The sequence below is a fragment of the Pteropus medius genome, unplaced genomic scaffold (genome assembly GCF_902729225.1).
Source record: "Pteropus medius unplaced genomic scaffold, Ma_sr-lr_union100, whole genome shotgun sequence".
NCBI classification, from domain to species: domain Eukaryota; kingdom Metazoa; phylum Chordata; class Mammalia; order Chiroptera; family Pteropodidae; genus Pteropus; species Pteropus medius.
This window is the reverse complement of record NW_024350923.1, coordinates 1748990-1765160: the sequence shown is the minus strand read 5'-3', so window position 1 is coordinate 1765160 and position 16171 is coordinate 1748990. Positions and strand designations below refer to the sequence as shown.

General features: G+C 62.9%; 1 protein-coding gene across 5 annotated transcripts in view; it reads left to right on the top strand.

Moving 5' to 3' along the window:
• The window catches only part of CARS1 (cysteinyl-tRNA synthetase 1), a 40593-nt gene that overhangs the window by 22183 nt on the left and 2239 nt on the right, over positions 1-16171 (top strand). For 3 of the 5 annotated variants that reach the window (XM_039840541.1, XM_039840545.1, XM_039840543.1), the window contains 16 exons: positions 692-832; positions 960-1048; positions 2225-2299; positions 2619-2740; positions 6999-7111; positions 7631-7759; positions 8045-8174; positions 8287-8390; positions 8706-8803; positions 8938-9127; positions 9600-9668; positions 11710-11791; positions 12203-12283; positions 12882-12949; positions 15168-15227; positions 15580-15663. In XM_039840541.1, the coding sequence (XP_039696475.1) occupies positions 692-832; positions 960-1048; positions 2225-2299; positions 2619-2740; positions 6999-7111; positions 7631-7759; positions 8045-8174; positions 8287-8390; positions 8706-8803; positions 8938-9127; positions 9600-9668; positions 11710-11791; positions 12203-12283; positions 12882-12949; positions 15168-15227; positions 15580-15663 (1635 nt within the window). The remainder of the gene's footprint in view (positions 1-691; positions 833-959; positions 1049-2224; positions 2300-2618; positions 2741-6998; positions 7112-7630; positions 7760-8044; positions 8175-8286; positions 8391-8705; positions 8804-8937; positions 9128-9599; positions 9669-11709; positions 11792-12202; positions 12284-12881; positions 12950-15167; positions 15228-15579; positions 15664-16171) is intronic. The other 2 variants (XM_039840542.1, XM_039840546.1) reach the window with 1 other exon arrangement.

The following is a 16171-nucleotide window of genomic DNA, read 5'->3' as shown; positions in this document are numbered from 1 at the left end:
CCCTTCCTCCACGGTTGCTTTTCCTGCACCCCTCCCCCCACTCGTGGACCGCGGGCTGCCTGCCAGTCCCCGCATCCGTGTCACCACTGCGGTTCATCTGCCGAGAGCACTAGATCCCCCCAAGGCAGAGCAGCGGGTTCCCCGCCTCGGGGGGCTTGGACATGTCACAGGCAGACGTTTCTGCCACCCAGTGCGAGTGCCACGGTGATGGGACACAGCCTTTACAGACGTCGTTCCGTCGTGGGGCGGGACGTGGGGCCGGCCTCTTCAGTGGGTGACGCCTGACCACCAGGGCTTCGTGGGCCTCGAGGCCTCCCTCCAGGGCGGGGGCTCTGCCCGTCTCCCAACCGCCTGCCACCTCCTGTCGTGAGTTCTAAGCGCTCAGGCGTGCAGCTGCGGGCAAGCACCCCGCGGGCACCCCTGCCCACTCCGCCCGCCCTGCCGCTCCGCGTGTGGCGGTCGGGGCTCCAGACACACTGCGCCACCGAGTCTGCCACTTTCGAGCCCACGTGGGTCCCCGTGCTGAGCCACACATGGGAGCGTGGGGGCTCCCGGAGAGGGCTGCTCGTCTGGGACCCGGGCGGGCCGTGCTCAGCGCGGCTCTGAGCGCGAGGCCTGGGTGGAGCAGAGCGCCCCGCCGCCGGGATCCGGTAGAGCGGGGCACGAGGGAGGCTCCGTTTCTCTCCTGCAGGTGTTGCTGGAGGAAGCGAAGGACTTGCTGTCCGAGTGGCTGGATGCCACGCTGGGCAGCGAGGTGACCGACAACTCCATTTTCTCCAAACTGCCCCAGTTCTGGGAAGGCGAATTCCACAGAGACATGGCAGCCCTGAACGTGAGTGTCACGGCCGCCCGCCCGTGCTTCCGGGCCGCGGGGGCGCGAGGGGCCGCTGTCCTGGAGCGTGCGCCCCAGGCCGATGTTCGTGGGGGGAGGGCCCAGGCCTTGCTGCTGTCACCCGCAGGTCCTTCCTCCGGACGTCTTAACCCGGGTCAGCGAGTACGTGCCAGAGATCGTGAGCTTCGTCCAGAAGATCGTGGACAACGGCTACGGGTGAGCCCAGGCCCCCTCAGGCCACGCGGCCTTCCCGGAGAGTCCCCCAGGAGAGCGGTCGCCCGTCTCGGTCGGGGCCCGGGAGCAGGGCCGCGAGTGCCCGGGGCAGCAGAGGGTGTCGGCTCACGGCTCTGGAGTCCAGAGGCCTGAGCGCGGTGCCGGGGGCCGTGTGGGAGGATCTGGCTGGCAGACGGCCGCCCTCTCCCTGTCCCTCCACGTTTGGCACTGAGCACGGTTTGAGTTCTGGCCTCCTCCTTACGAGGTCAGCCGCGTGCTGGCCGAGGGCCCTCCCTAACTGCCCCCTTAGAGACTCGCGTGCAGTCACGTCCCAGGGTGCTGGGGGTGAGGACTGCTCCACACACATGGGAGCACAGTCGAGTCCCAGCCTCGCCACCTCGTGGCACGCGCTCCCTCAGCAGGCCTCTCTGCTTTCAGCCTGAGGGGCGCAGCGTGAGAGCCTCGACATCCCTCGGCGCCGCGGCTCCGCTGCGCTCAAGCCGCTGTTTGGCCGTACAGACTCCACCGTGTCCAGGGCAGGGAGGGAGAGCAGGGGGGCCGTGCTGGCTGCAGTCCGCCCGCCCCGAGCCCCCGGCAGGCTTGCTCCCACTGCTTGGGGCCCAGCCTGGGACCTGGGGCCACCCCTGCTCGGCCGTGTCCTGCCCTGGGGACTGTGGCAAAGGCGAGAGGTGTGGGGAGCTGCTGGCCCGCCGTCCACTAGGAAGCCCACAGTTAAGGCCACCGAAGCAGCCGCCGGTGCGCGTGGGCCCTGCCAGGTCTTCGGCGGCATCGGCCCTTTGAGGGCGCTCGTCCTCGTGTGGCCCCCCGAGGCAGGGCCGGCGGTGTCCAGTGTTCTCTGCCTGGTGGGATTCCAGCACACGCCGCCCCTGCCCTGGGCCGGAGGGCTGCCCTGCCCCGCGTCTGCCATTCTGGCACCTTCCGACTGCGGGAATCACTTTGCGAGGCTCTGAAGTTAGCACTTTCTGAAACAGCCGGCACGTGGGAGCACGGATGGCAGCCGGTGCCTGTCTCCAGTGCGGCCCCTGCTCACCGTGCCCTACGCCAGGGGACTTCTCCCCTGCGCCAGGGAGCCGCACCCCCAGCCAAGTGAGGGGCCCAGGGCAGCATGGGTGCCCCCTTTTCATGGTCGCTGCACGGTGACACAGGACCGTGTGACAGGGACCAAGCCAAGATGACAGGAGACAGATCATTCCGGGCTTCTGGGAGGCAGAGAGCCTTGGCTGGGCCATGTAGGTGGGTATAATGTAGACAGAAAGTTGAGAGCACGACCCAGGACCGTGTTGTCTCAGAGGCGAGAGTTGCATGGTCACAGGATTCGCGGCAGAAGGTCGTGTGCAGAGGGACAGGCTGCCCGGGGAGTGAGGACTCGGCCCCTGCTGGGTGATGCGGCCCTGCCATGTCTCAAGTGTCAAGACCTCGCAGCGTAGTGCTGGGGACGGTGGCCCGGGGCAGAGACTGAGTGAATGCAGCCTTATGCCTGCCGTGCCTCCTGGGACAGCTCCGGCCACCTTTGGGTCTGCCACACGCGCCTTGTTTCTGTTCTGTTTCCCAGCTACGCTTCCAACGGGTCCGTGTACTTTGACACAGTGAAGTTTGCGTCCAGCGAGAGACACTCGTACGGGAAGCTGGTGCCTGAGGCCGTTGGGGATCAGAAAGCCCTGCAGGAGGGAGAAGGTGAGGGGGTGGCGAAGGTGGGGTGGGGGTGGCACCTTTTCACCTGAAGGGCCTCAGGGAGTTTTCTACACCAAGCCCGTGAAATGCATAATTTTCTAATCAGTAAACTGTAAGGACGGCTGATCCTGAACGCTAGGTTTAAACTGCGCAGGGCCACTGGCACGGGGTGTTTTCAGTAAATGAGTACTTTCTCTTCCATGTGGTTTTCTTCACGATGGTTCGTTTTCCCTGGCTCACTTTATTGTGAGAGCACAGCATGGAACACATAGACCCGACAAACGCGCGTCACTAGGCTATTTATGCGCTCGGCGAGGCTTCTGATCAGCAGTAGGCCGTTTATTGGCCGTTAGGTTTTGCGGGGAGTCCAACACTATACATGGATTTCCGACTGGGTGTGGGGCCGGTGCCCCGACCCACGTTCGGGGTCAGCTGCACGTTCAGTGCTGTCCTGGGAAACAGCGCAAACCTCGGGGCCCCAGAGCGCTCGGGCCGGGGTGTTGGTGGGGCGCATGAGCGTGGACGGTGGGGCACCGGGAGCTGCTGCGCTGAGATGCAGGTTAGGGCCCGATGAGGCGCAAGCCACGCCCCCCCCACGGCGGCAGGTCGCTCCCTCAGCACCCGAGCTCTCACTTTGGGGACCGGAAAACCCGGGGCCATTTTGGCGAAGGCACAGCAGAAGCACACGGAGGAAACAGTCACCGAGTGCATCGTGACGGGTCCCAGAGCCGAGGCGCGATGAGGGGAGGGCAGCCCTCCGTTTCAGGTCACCGGCGAGCAGGAGATAGAGCGGGGTGATGAGCACCTGCTACTTTAAAGGGGGTTGGGGAGGTCACTGATTTTTCCTGGGGTCCACTCTGAGTTGTCATTTTAAAAGGCGCTCAGGAAAAGCCAGATGGGGACCCGGGCCAGACCTCCCCGCTCAGGCCCCCCGGCGTGCAGGCGCGAGCAGGCCGTCGAGTGCAGTGCCAGGCAGCAGCCCGAAGCGGCTGCTTCCTCATCTCAGCGAGGGACAGCCGGCCCCACGCCCATCTTTTTGTTCTCATTTTATTTTTCGGTTTTGCTTTTTCTATTTTTGTTTTTTTCCGTGTTTGTCTTGATCTAAATATTCTAAACATAGACAGAGGCTCTTTCTGGACCAAGTCGAGTTGTGTTTGTCTTTCATAGTGTCGCCTCCATTCTCAGTCCCTGACAACGTGGGGACGAACCACAGAACCCACGCTGCGGGGTGGCTCGCTCACGGCCGGGGCGCGCACCGCGTTTACCCTCCAGCGTCTCGGGAAGGCCGTTTGGCCATGAAAATGTTTATACTTTTTGATCAAGTAATTTCACCTCTGGGACTCTGTTCTAAAGAAACCCTAGAACCAAAAACAAAACAAGGCAACACAGAAACGTTAAGAGAAGTTAGACTGTTGCTTTAACGGTGTTGACAGGAGACCCGGCGGCATTTGAGGCTGCAGACAGTCATCAGAGTAAGGGAGGTGACTGCGTGATGCTACCTCCTGTCCCCAGGTCACGGACTTGGGACCAGATAGCATGGCGTCCGCATCCCCAAAGTGTACGAAGTAAACACGGCCACACCTGGAAGGGGGTTTGTGCAGTTCCGGAAGTGGGTGGATCTGCCAAGACTCGCCGGGATGTGACAGGATAGAAATACACATCAGTGGCCAGTCTAACGGATCAGAACTTCACACCCAGGAATAAGGAACGTCTACTCCCTTAAGCTCACACAGGACCACACAGCAGGCCCCGGAGAGGAGTCCCCGCAAATCCCAAAGAGAGGCTTCGCATGGGGACCGCATCCTGTGGCCGTGATGAATGACTCGGTGTCAACACCGGGGACATTTAAAACTTACAGACCTGTGTGAAATCACACTCCTCAGTAGCCTGCAGGAACGGAGGACCAGGTGCAGATAGTGGAAGGTTTACCCGAACAGCAGGCAGGCGCCATGTGGCAAAACTCGGGGGGTGCAGCTGACGTGCTGGTTCAAGGAGCTCTGTGGTTTTAAGTGCCGTGCAATTGCAAAACAGAAGGGTTCGAATTAAGTGAGGTAAGCGACAGATGCGGAAGCTGGACCACAACAACGGCAGACCGAAAGGAAATAAAGATAAAATGGAAATAACTCTAGAGGTTGACAGCCTGTTCTTCAGCAAGACGGACAAATAGAAGCACTTCCGGCAGGACTGACGAGCGAGCGGAGCATCCGCGGGTCCGTGAGGAGGAAGCCGAGCCTGACGACGTGCTGTGGAGACCGGCCGGAGCCAGCGTTACACCTGCACAGACGCAGGAGAACACGGCGAGGCGCCCGGCCTCCAACGGTCACGTGGACGAGGACGCTTCCAGAACCACGGGAGCACACGGGGGCTGTGTGACGAGCACGCCGTCCGACCCCGCTGACGGTTCTTGTTAGACAGCGCCTGTGCCGGGCCCGTTTTCTTGCAGACTGACTTCAGAACCGGGTTAAGTTCCAGGGATGAGAGGCGCAGAACCCAACAGCCAAGGGACGGGGAGGGGCGTGCCCTCCCTCTAGGGGCGTTTCCACCTCCACCCGTGGTCGCACCTGGCCACATGGCCCGTCACTGCAAGGAGACCTGGGAAGTGTCACCTTTCATCTAAACACTGGGGCTCTAACAGAGGCGGCGTGTGCCCGTGGGGACCCGGGCCCCCTGCGGGCCAGCCTGCTTGCTCTGCTGAGTAGAACAGGGCGCCATGGGGTGACAGTGACAAACTCTCCTGACACTCTGGGGCCACGTACCGGTTGCCTCTGGGAGGGAGATGAGAAACGACACCAGGAGGGGGAGGGAGAGGATTGTGTGATTTAGTTCTTTCTTCAAGAATCGGGAGCAAATAACAGTTATCACCAAATCATGACGTTGGTGAAGAATGGGGAGGGCTGTGACAGAGCAAGGTCATTTTTGTTACAAAGTTTTTCATAAAAGCCAGATATATTCCCATGTCCATAACAAAACATTAACAACCTAAAAGCACATTTTCTGTCATGTAAAGAGTGGCTAAAAGAACGTCAAAGCACCGTATCAAATTATGTTTTCGAGTAATTTCTGATGATGCGGTAACGCACTCAAAGACTGAGAAACTAGGAAACTGGAGTACAATTTGCCCTCTTCGTTTGCTGTGCCTGGTTTTATTGGAATTGATTTAAAAAGACACCAATATGCAAGTCAGCACAACAAAACATGGACGGCGGTTGTCACCACGTGTACGACTGTGGCATTTTCCCGGTCCTTTTCCGTGCCGTGCAAGCATTCTACACGCAGGACCCGTCTGGACTCATAAAGGTGGCCGATGAGTAACGCCTTCGCTCCCGCCTGTCCTCGGGGCGGCGTCCGTGCGCTGCCCGATGGTTGGACAGTGGCGTTCGTGAGGTTGTGCTGTGTCTGCAATGCTCGGCATTGAGAATGTCCTCCCCGTTCCGGAGTTTCCCATGAGGGGTGACAGCACCCAGAAGGCGGCAGCACTTGGAACACGGGCCAGGGAAGGGGCCTCTGGGCCCTCAGTGCTGCGCCCTGTCCTCCAGTCATCACCGGGGCCACAGGGATGGGCCGTGCTGGCGGGTTTTCATTTTCACGGCACTGATGTGCTCCGTGGGTCCTGCCTGCGGTCTGGGACTCTCCTGGGGTGACTGTGCGTCCCCTTCCCGGAGAACGGTTACTTCCCATCGCTCCAGCCAGGCATAGGCTGGCTCGGCCCTGGTCCCTGGTGACCGGCCTTGACTGCTCCCTGGGGACCTGTGCGGGAAACCGGGTCGCTCCCTTTTGCTCTTGGCATTCAGAGGCCACTCTGTAGCTACCATCCCCATACCCGCCATGACGAACGCGGAGGAACAGTGAGTGTCCCGGTTTGCCACCTCCAGCCCAAGATTCCCTCGCACGCGGCAGGCTCAGCTCATCCTGCTCCCGCCCAGAACCACAGCTGAGAGCCCTGTGGGCTATGCGCTAGCTGGGGTCCCCAAGCTGCCTCATACCCTAGGCCTCAGCGCCGTCACTTGCCACAGTGGGGGCCGAGGGTGTGTGTGGGGGTGGGGGGGACACAGACGCGGGCCAGGCTTCTGAGCTTGTGACTAGCGCTTCGTAAACGTTGGCACTAGGGCGGCACCAAACCCCAGGCAGTGAGCTGGAGGACGGGCTCGACCACGCTGATGAGTGGAGCTCAGCCGGAAGGAGTGCCCGGCAGTGCCAGGAGCGGCTTTGACGGGGGACGACCACCTGGCTGCACAGAGTGACCCCTCCCTTGTGTCTGCAGGCGACCTGAGCATCTCAGCGGACCGCTTGAGTGAGAAGCGGTCCCCCAGCGACTTTGCCCTATGGAAAGCCTCCAAGCCGGGCGAGCCGTCCTGGCCGTGCCCGTGGGGAAGGGTGAGTGCCCCGGAAGGCTGGGGCGGGGGTGGCGGGGACCGGTCATGGGCAGAGCGCCTCACCGGAGCACCGCAGGACTGCCCCGTCCTGTGGACACGATGCCCTGAGCCTCGCGGGCCTCTGGGCAGGCACTTCCCTCCGGGGCCTCTGTCTACCCAGCTACAGCTGGGGGTTTGGATTGTCGGCACACCTTGGAGGCCCCTTGTCCTGACGACTTCGGCCCCGAGCATGACACGCTCTCAGGACGACCCCACCCCCCGCAGTCCTTGGGACGGCAGTACCGATGGGCCTCTGCCCCTGATCGGGCGCTGCGGAGTTCTGGAAATGACATGGGCCTTGGCACAGCCTCAGCCTCTGCGAAGTCGGTGGGGGGCATTGCAGAGTGGGCTCCCCACGGCGCCTGGGTGTGGGACCTAACTCCTGCTCCCGTAAAGCTCAGGGGTTTCGCGGGTCATGAGCGCTGGGGCACGTGGAGGCTGGAGGTCAGGCGGGCCGGCTATTGTGTCGTTTGGTTGCCAGGGCCGTCCGGGCTGGCATATCGAGTGCTCCGCCATGGCGGGCACCCTCCTGGGAGCCTCGATGGACATCCACGGAGGGGGCTTCGACCTCCGGTTCCCCCACCACGACAACGAGCTGGCGCAGTCGGAGGTAGGCTTGTTCCAGGGGGGCGGGCCTGGCACCCCCACCGTGGTGGGAGGAGTCGGGGGGCTGTCAGCCAGGGGCCACTGAGTAGAGCCTGGCCCACGGCGGGTTCTGTTGGTGGGAACGCGAACCCTGCTCATCTAGTCTGATTCACCACGTTCACGGTCTGGCTGTGGCAGTGGACGGGCCTGGACACCACCCGGCCGTCACCTCCCTCCCCGCAGACTCGGGCAGTCCCTCCCCGCAGACACGGGCGCTCAGCATGGTCGCCCCGCCCGTCTCTCCACCCAGGCCTACTTCGAAAACGACTGCTGGGTCCGCTACTTCCTGCACACAGGCCACCTGACGATCGCAGGCTGCAAGATGTCCAAGTCCCTCAAGAACTTCATCACCATCAAAGACGCCTTGAAGAAGCACTCAGGTAAGCGTCGGCTGCCCCGTGCGCCAGCACAGCTCTTCCCGGACACGCGGTGGCGGTTCGGGGGACCTCGGGACCTCAAGACCTCAGGGGACCGGCACCCTTCTGCCCACAGCACGGCAGCTGCGCCTGGCCTTCCTCATGCACTCGTGGAAGGACACGCTAGACTATTCTAGCAACACCATGGAGTCCGCGCTGCAGTTTGAGAAGTTCATGAACGTAAGTGCCCGTCCTCCCCAGGGCGCCGCTGGTCACCGAGATGGACCTGCCGCCTGCTTCCTGTTTTCGCTGATCGAGAGCCGGACGCAGGCGGGAGCGGCCACGTGCCGGCGGGGAAAGCAGCTCGCGGTCGCTTCCCCTGACCGGCGGGTCTGGGAAGGCGCTAGCGTTGGGGCCCCCACACCCCCTCCCGGGCTCGGGCAGGGCCGACGCACAGAGCGTTTCGGGTGCCGCCTGGCGCGGAAGAGCGCATTTGCAGCTGGCTCTGCGATGGGAGAGCCGTCTCAATGCTGCTCCTCCGGACTCTGACCGTAGGAGTTCTTCTTAAACGTGAAGGACGTCCTTCGCGCTCCCGTCGACGCCACCGGCCAGTTTGAGAAGTGGGAGAAGGAAGAGGTGGAGCTGAACGAGAGGTGGGGCGCCCTTCTCTGGGTGTGCAGGCGCGGCCACACCCACCGACGACGGGGCCGGGGGCTCCAGGCCGCACGGAGAGGCCCTGAGGTGCCTCACGCCGCTGACATTCCCGGGCCTCTCTCTTCCTGCTCAGCTTCTATGACAAGAAGGCGGCGGTGCACGAAGCCCTGTGCGATAACATCGACACACGCACCGTCCTGGAGGAAATGCGGGCTCTGGTCGGCCAGTGCAACCTCTACATGGCCGCCCGGAAGGCCGCCAGGAGGAGGCCCAGCCGGACGCTGCTGGAGAGCATCGCCCTGTACCTCACGCACATGCTGAAGGTGAGCCGGGGCGGAGTGCTGAGCAGGGAGCGCTCTGTCCCCCTCAGTCCCTGCCGTGCTTCTGGGTAGCAGACGTGAGGCGCGTGCACCGTCCTCGCGTGGAGCGATTGTGCTTCTGTGCCTCAGTTTCCCTCCCGTTTTGAGGTTGGACATGGAGTCCACCTTGGTGCTGGCCAGTTCCGGGGTCTTGCTGCATGCAGGACCCGAGGGTGACATGCCGCCCTCCTGGTTCCCCATCGGAAGTGGCCTTGGGCGAGAGAGGCCGCGAGGACGGCCAGAGCCAAGACTCATCCTGAGCAGAGAGATGGGGCACCCTGGCCGGGGCTCTGCTCCGGGAGCTGCCGGCTCATCTGCTCCCCGGCCAGGCCACCCACACGGCTGCCTCCCCCACGCGCAGCTGCATGCATCGTGGGCCCCGTTGCAGGCTGTTGTCCCTTGGGACTTCTTCACCCTGCACGCCTGTTTCTTCTAGATTTTTGGGGCCATAGAAGAGGAGAGCTCCCTGGGCTTCCCGGTGGGAGGACCCGGAACCAGCCTGGACGTGAGTAGAGCCTGCCTGGGCCAGGGAGCCTCCCCACGGGGCCGCCTTGGGTCACCCCGCCCAGAGACAGTACCCACCGCCAGGGCCCCTCCTGCCTAGAGTCCTCCCTCCTGGTCCCGTTTCCCTCCTGGGCCAAACCTGTGGCCATTTGGAGACTGGCATTAGGTCCCACCCACACTGGGCCAGCCACACCCACCCTGGGTTGTGTCTCAACCTGGCCCCTGTGTGGAAGGTCAGCCGGGACCACGACAGCCTTCCTCACGGACCGCTAGGTGGGGGGCACCTGTGCTGCTGTGCGATCTGAGCCTAGTCCTGGGAGACCACTAGATGGGACAAGTCGAGCCCTCGCGTGGGCTGCGCCGGCCGCTGGGTCTGTGTGTGAGGAAGCCCGTCGGCGATGGTTGGCGCTCTCGTGGTTAGCGTGTGGCCGGTGTAGAGTTTCCGCTGAGTGACAGCCATAACCTGTGACAAGTGCACACTCAGATTCATCTCACGTGAACTCGCACGCCTCTCCTGCCAGGAGCGCTCTGTAATTGTGCGGTTAGGTCTGTGTAGACATTTAAGTGGTTTAAGTGTAACAACCGTGATTTAAACGAGCGCACTGTGGAAAGGCAAAGCCTTGGGAATCCTGGGTCCTGGTGACAGCCGGCACCGCCTGCAGGCAGCGTTCACAGCCGTCTCCCCAAGAACTGACTTCCGGAGAGAAAGCCGTTCAGTGTTGTCAGGATTCCTGCCAGAGTCCACGCCCACGTCGCCGGTGGCTTTTGCCAGCCTTAGATTAGTTGTCGCTGTGATGTCTTCTAGATTTGGCTGTATGTGAACTTTTTTTGGTGCTTTTTAAAAGGAAAAGTCACATAGCTGCTTTATTCTCTTTGGCAGTGATTCTAGATATTTGTTTTCTTTGTTTAAAAAAGAACTTCTAGGTTAAAGATAGTCTGCCTTTGAACTTTTAAGAAATGCTTTCAATTTTAAATGCCGTGGCTGTGTTGTGGGGCCTTCAGAAGGTGATAGACACGGGTCCCCAGCGACCTCAGTGGGCCCTTTGACCCAGCTCACTGGAGCGGGCAGCCACAGGAAGTGCAGTAGGGGAGGCTGTGGGCCGAAGGGCAGACGTACAAGTCACACCATTTGAAGTTCACGGTTACCTTCCAAACCCCAGCTGTTGTAGGAGCAGGGGCGGTAGCTCCCACATCTTGAACCACCTCGGTCCTGATGGCCCACGGTGCGCTGGTGTGGTCAGCTGGGCCGCTGGGGAGCCAGCCCAAAGGTACGCTGGCCGAGGCTGGTGGCAATGCGAGGCTTCGTCCCTCCCTGGGTCACCCTGCTGTCTCACTGCGTGGGTGCAGAGGAAGACCCCAAACTCCAGCAGTCCAACCCCTCCCCTGCAGGGATGCGTCCCCGCGGCCAGGGGCAGGCTTAGGCCTGGGCCACACCGGGGCTCGTCAGCCCAGGCCGCCTCTGCGCCAACCACTGTGGTTTGGGTTGTCGAGCTGCCGAATGACCGGAGAGGCAGGAGAGACCGTGCAGAAAAGCTGCCGGGAAAGGGTGACAGTCGTGAAGAAGGGCACTTCTCGTGACGTCGTTTCTCCCGCGTGGGTTCTGCCCCCCCCCCCACGGTGTCCCTTCTCCAGCAGCCTCCGTGTTCCGCGTCCGCCCGTGTGACTGCGCACGGCTAACTGCAGGGCCGGCGTGAACGTGCGTGTGGGGCGGGGCACGGAGACAGCTCAGCTTGCACGACTGGCCCCGAGGCACCGGCCTCAGTGTAGACCAGGCGTCAGGCTCCCCGAAGGCCGGCGCGTGAGCGGGGAGACGGGTGTGGTGCCTGCGGCAGGGCGTGTTCTGCTGGACGGGCGGGAGGGGAGCTGTCCGTCCCCTTGGATAGTGTCGCCTGTGCTGGGCGCCTCCGAGTCCACAGGGCTCACTCACCTGGAGGGGACCAGGTGTGGAGGAGAGTGTGTCCCTAGTCCAGGCGTCACTCCTCCGTGTGGCGGGGTGCGAAGTCTGTCCTGAGTCTCTCGGTGAACGAGGCCTTCTCCCGCAGCTCGAGTCCACGGTCATGCCGTACCTCCAGGTGCTGTCGGAGTTCAGGCACGGGGTGCGGAAGATCGCCCGGGAGAAGGAAGGTGAGGCCGGTGGCCCAGTGGCCGTGGGGGTCCGCCCGCTCTGTCCCGGACAACCACGCCCTTCACTCCGGCCAGTTCTGGCTCTCGCCGATGGCCGCTGGGGGCTGTAGGGGGCTCTTGAAGGACCCAGAGCCAGTGGCCTTGGGTCCCTGGGTCCTGGGCTGCAGAACATGGCAGCCGATTCTGACCTTCACTTTGAGCGAGGAGCCTAGTCTCGTGGCGATGGTGGCTGTGACTTCTCTGCGCTCCGAATGCCAGGACCAGGCCTAGGCGTGGTTCTAACCCCATCCGCCTCTGAGCCGGGCCCTAAGTGTCCGGAGCTGTCCACGGGGAGGGCCCAGGCCTGGGTGGTGGTCCCAGGCTTCCCTGCTTCCCACAGAGGATCGGACTGACCCTGTCCCTTTGCCCCAGTCCCTGAGGTCCTGCAGCTCAGTGACGCCCTGCGGGACGACGTCCTGCCCGAGCTCGGGGTGCGGCTGGAGGATCACGAAGGTGGGTTCCGCTCGGCCGCTTCCTCAGCGTGACGGGCAGGGAGGCGGGAGGCCGCTGGGGCAGGGGCTGGGCCTGAAGGGCCGCAGGACAGCGGGAGCGGTCTGAGGCGCCGGGTCCGTTCTGTGTTGAGGAGCCCCAGAGCTGGGGGGTGGCGGGGCCTTGCGGTGTCACTTTAGGTGTCCTCACCAGCCCTTCCTGTTTGAAAGGCACTGGGGTGTCCACCCCCGCGGCCTGGCTGCCCGTTGCTCGTGTTTCTGTTGGGCCTCTGGCCACCCTTTCTAATGACTTGTTGCTTCTGAGACAGCCTGTGTCATGTGATTGTCTGTGGCTTTCTCAACTTGTTTTTTGACTTTGTGGCGGATGCTACACAGAAAACTACTAGGTTTTAAAGACTCAGATGACATGTCTTATTTTACAACTTTTGCATTTCCTGTCATCAGCAATAGGGAAGGGGCCCCACCTTGCTTTTCTCCAGGGGACCCTTGGGTGCAGCCACAGGTTGGGGGCCTGGTGGGCTGCCAGGGGAGTCGGGGGGACAGGGCCGGCAGGGAGGATGGATGCCAGGCCTCGGCTTCCCTCACGGCCACTTGCCTTTCAGGACTGCCGACCGTGGTCAAGCTGGTGGACAGGGACACCCTGTTGAAAGAGAGAGAAGAAAAGAAAAAGGTAAGTAGAAAAACTAAATGACTTGACCTTGATATTTATCAAAAATGTAAAAACCTCTGAGTTTGCATACTTTACCATTTAAGAGTCAGTGTTTACACATTTACTAAAATTCCAGGATTTATAAGCATCAGAAGGAAAATTTAATGAGCTAGGTAACTGACAACTTGGTGACAAAAAATTTATCTTCTAATGAAGAATCTCTTTTAAAAATTCCCAGACTTTAAGGCAAAATTAGTCAGTTTTCATAAGCCGCGGAGCTGGCACGTGTGGCCACACCTTGCTCTTCCCTGAAGTGGCGTCTCCTTGGCTGCTTGGGTAGAACGTGTGGCAGCCACAGCTCCGCCAGCCCCCCACCTGGCACCCGCCCTCCTGCGCGGGCCCCGCTGTGCGCTGTGCTCTCCGTGGCGGGGGGCTGAGCTGGGGCTGCGGGCCACAGTGGGTCAGGACAGCCCCTGCTGCGAGGAACCTCAGTGTCCCAGAGAGACAGGAACACACACACAGTAGGTGTCAGAACTGCTGGGTGCAGCCATGAGGCGCCCCTGGGACACAGGCGGCAGAAGGAGAGACCCCCGAACTCCCGCCCCTGCAGGAAGTGGGGGCAGGCACCATAGGAGGGGGGCGCAGGGGTCCGCTGCCCCGGACCAGGAAGGGCCTCCGTGGGCGTTGAGGAAGAGCTGGGGCGGGTGGGCAGGGGGATGCCGGTGCGGCCACCGGGAGGAGCTGTTGGCGGGGCCAGAAGATTCTCACCTGGGAAGTTCCGGGCCGAGCTGGACTGGTGAACGGCCTGCAGGCTCGGCATGGTCAGAGGGTCTGGGGAGCTGGGGCGTTGCCTGCCTATGTCTCCCAGTGTCACGTTCTGTCACCCCAGCTGTGTCGGGCTCTGACCTCTCCTCAGGTGCCGCCACGTGTGGCCTACCGTGACCCTTCCACAGAGGTGACTCGGGGCTGACAGCCTCCTGCCAGCCGGGCTGGCTAAGGAGCGGTCCACACAGCTCCCCAGCCAGGCGCACTCGTGGGGCGCTGAGCCCCGCCGACCACACCTCTCTCCCTGCCGGTCCTGGTGCTGGCCCAGGGCTCCCAGAGGCACCCACCCCGTGGTGGCAGCTGGCGTCTGTCTGCCGTCCATGTTTCCAGACTGAGGGACTCCCATCCTAGCGAATCTGGGGGAGCGGCCTGGGACTGTGGCCTCCCCGCCCGTGCCCCTCCAGCCCTCGTAGACAGCCACCACCCCCCCCCGCAGCGTCTCCACCAGGGGGCGACACGTGCTGGCTTCAAAGGCCGGCTCCCCACGCGCTTCCTGAGCGCCCTGCCTTGTGAGCGTCGCCATCTGGGTACATCCCGGTGGCCCAGCCTCATCTCCCTCTCTTCCCCCTGCTCTCTGGGACCCTTGCTCCCCTTCCTCTTCCGTGCTGGCCTCCCCTTCCCCAGCCCCTACCCCCGGGCTGACCTCACCATCCCAGGGCCTCTCTGCCATCTACCTGCCTGCGACCCCCAAGTTTTCCCCGGCCTCAGACGTGCCTGTGCCCAGACCTCCGGGTCCAGCCTGCCGCTTGGCCAGGAAGCACCTGAAACCCAAGATGTCCAAGGACGAAACTTGTGATTTCAACTCCCCCAGCGTGTTTGTCCTTTCTGTCAGGGGCTGCACGTCTGCTCACACAGTGACTGAGGGCAGACCTCCCGAGGCAGCTGTGGGCCCCCCTCTTACAGGCACCTGGCCCTGCCGCCTCCACCCCAACGCCCAAGCCCAAGGCTCCCCGCCCCGCCCCTGCCCAGATGCTGCCGCCAAGAGGGAGGCGGGCATCCACTTGTCCCCTGCAGCCCCCTCCACTGCCCTTTACCTATGCAGTTGACCCCAGTGCCTGGGCACCTGCTGACCTCTGCCCTCCTCTCCCATCTGCCCCTGGCCCTCAGATGCTGTCCCTGGCGCCCGCCTGGCAGAGCCCCGCCCAGGCTGGCTGGTCACACGCACTGTTTCCTCACATACTGTGGGGCGTCTGTTCTCTGCCGCCCCTCTGTCCCGAGCAGGCTGCGCCCTAACGGATGCGCTCCGGCCCGGGGCGCCGTCCAAGCCTCCTCACACCAGCTCGCCTCCCTCCGAGGGGCGGGCCGGGTCACAGTCCAGCACAGGGCCGGGCCGCAGCTCAGCGGGGCAGCAGGGGCCTTGTGCCACCGCCCACCCGAGAGGGGCCTGCTCATGGGCCGTGTCCTCTCCCCCCAGGTGGAAGAAGAGAAGAGGAGGAAGAAGGCGGAGGCCGCCAGGAAGAAGCAAGAGCAGGAGGTGATGCCCGTTGGGGCCGGGGCTTTCCCGGGCAGACACTACCCCTGGGGCCCGGCTGGCACCCCGTCTGCCTCCGTCCACCAGCGGTGCCCGCCGGGAGGCCGACAGTCCCTCGGCAAGAGAAGCGCCGAGGGCACTAAGCTGTGACGGGCAGCTCTCCTAGACTTGGTGGCGCTGTGACTGTGCCCACGGCAGACGCCAGCCTGGTTCTGAGGCGCCGCCTTCTCTGCCCCGGGCCTCCACCCACCCTGCTGTCTGCCGCAGCGGCTGCGTCCCGGGGCTGGGGTGGGAGCGGACGCGCACCGGGTGAGCACTGCGTGTGCTTGGGGCGGTGACCGTGTGTCTGTTCCAGGCAGCCAAGCTGGCCAAGATGAGGATCCCACCCAGCGAGATGTTCTTGTCCGAAACCGACAAATATTCCAAGTTTGATGAAAACGTAAGCACCCCTTTTTCTTTCAGAACTCTGTGAGGCTCATTGAACTGGGATGGCGGGAGTTTTCAGCCTTGGGTGAGCGGTTTCTGCTCAAAGGGAGGGTGGTCACCTGGCTCCTGTTTTAGGTCTGGGGCCGCCTCCCTCCCCGCCGTGGCCGAGTGGCCTCTGGCACCGGGAGTCGTGGTCTGGGCTGAGCTGGGCACAACTATGAATCGGCCGTGTCTCCCACACAAGCTGGCCGGAAGTGCCATGGCCCAGGTGTGTCCACTCCCCCGGGCCCTTCATCCTGGCCGTTCGTTCCCCTCCGGGTCCGTGGGCTTTCTGTCCTGGCTCTCGTCTGTATTCGCTACGTGTTCCTGAGCCAGTCACGTCAGAACCGAGCCCCGCCGGCCCTGAGGGGAGCAGTGTCCCTCACAGCCCACACTGGCCACGTCTCAGTGGCTCACATGGGTGCGCTGGGCCCAGAGCTCCACAGAGAGAAGGCGCCCGGGCAGGCAGACGTGTCTGGCCA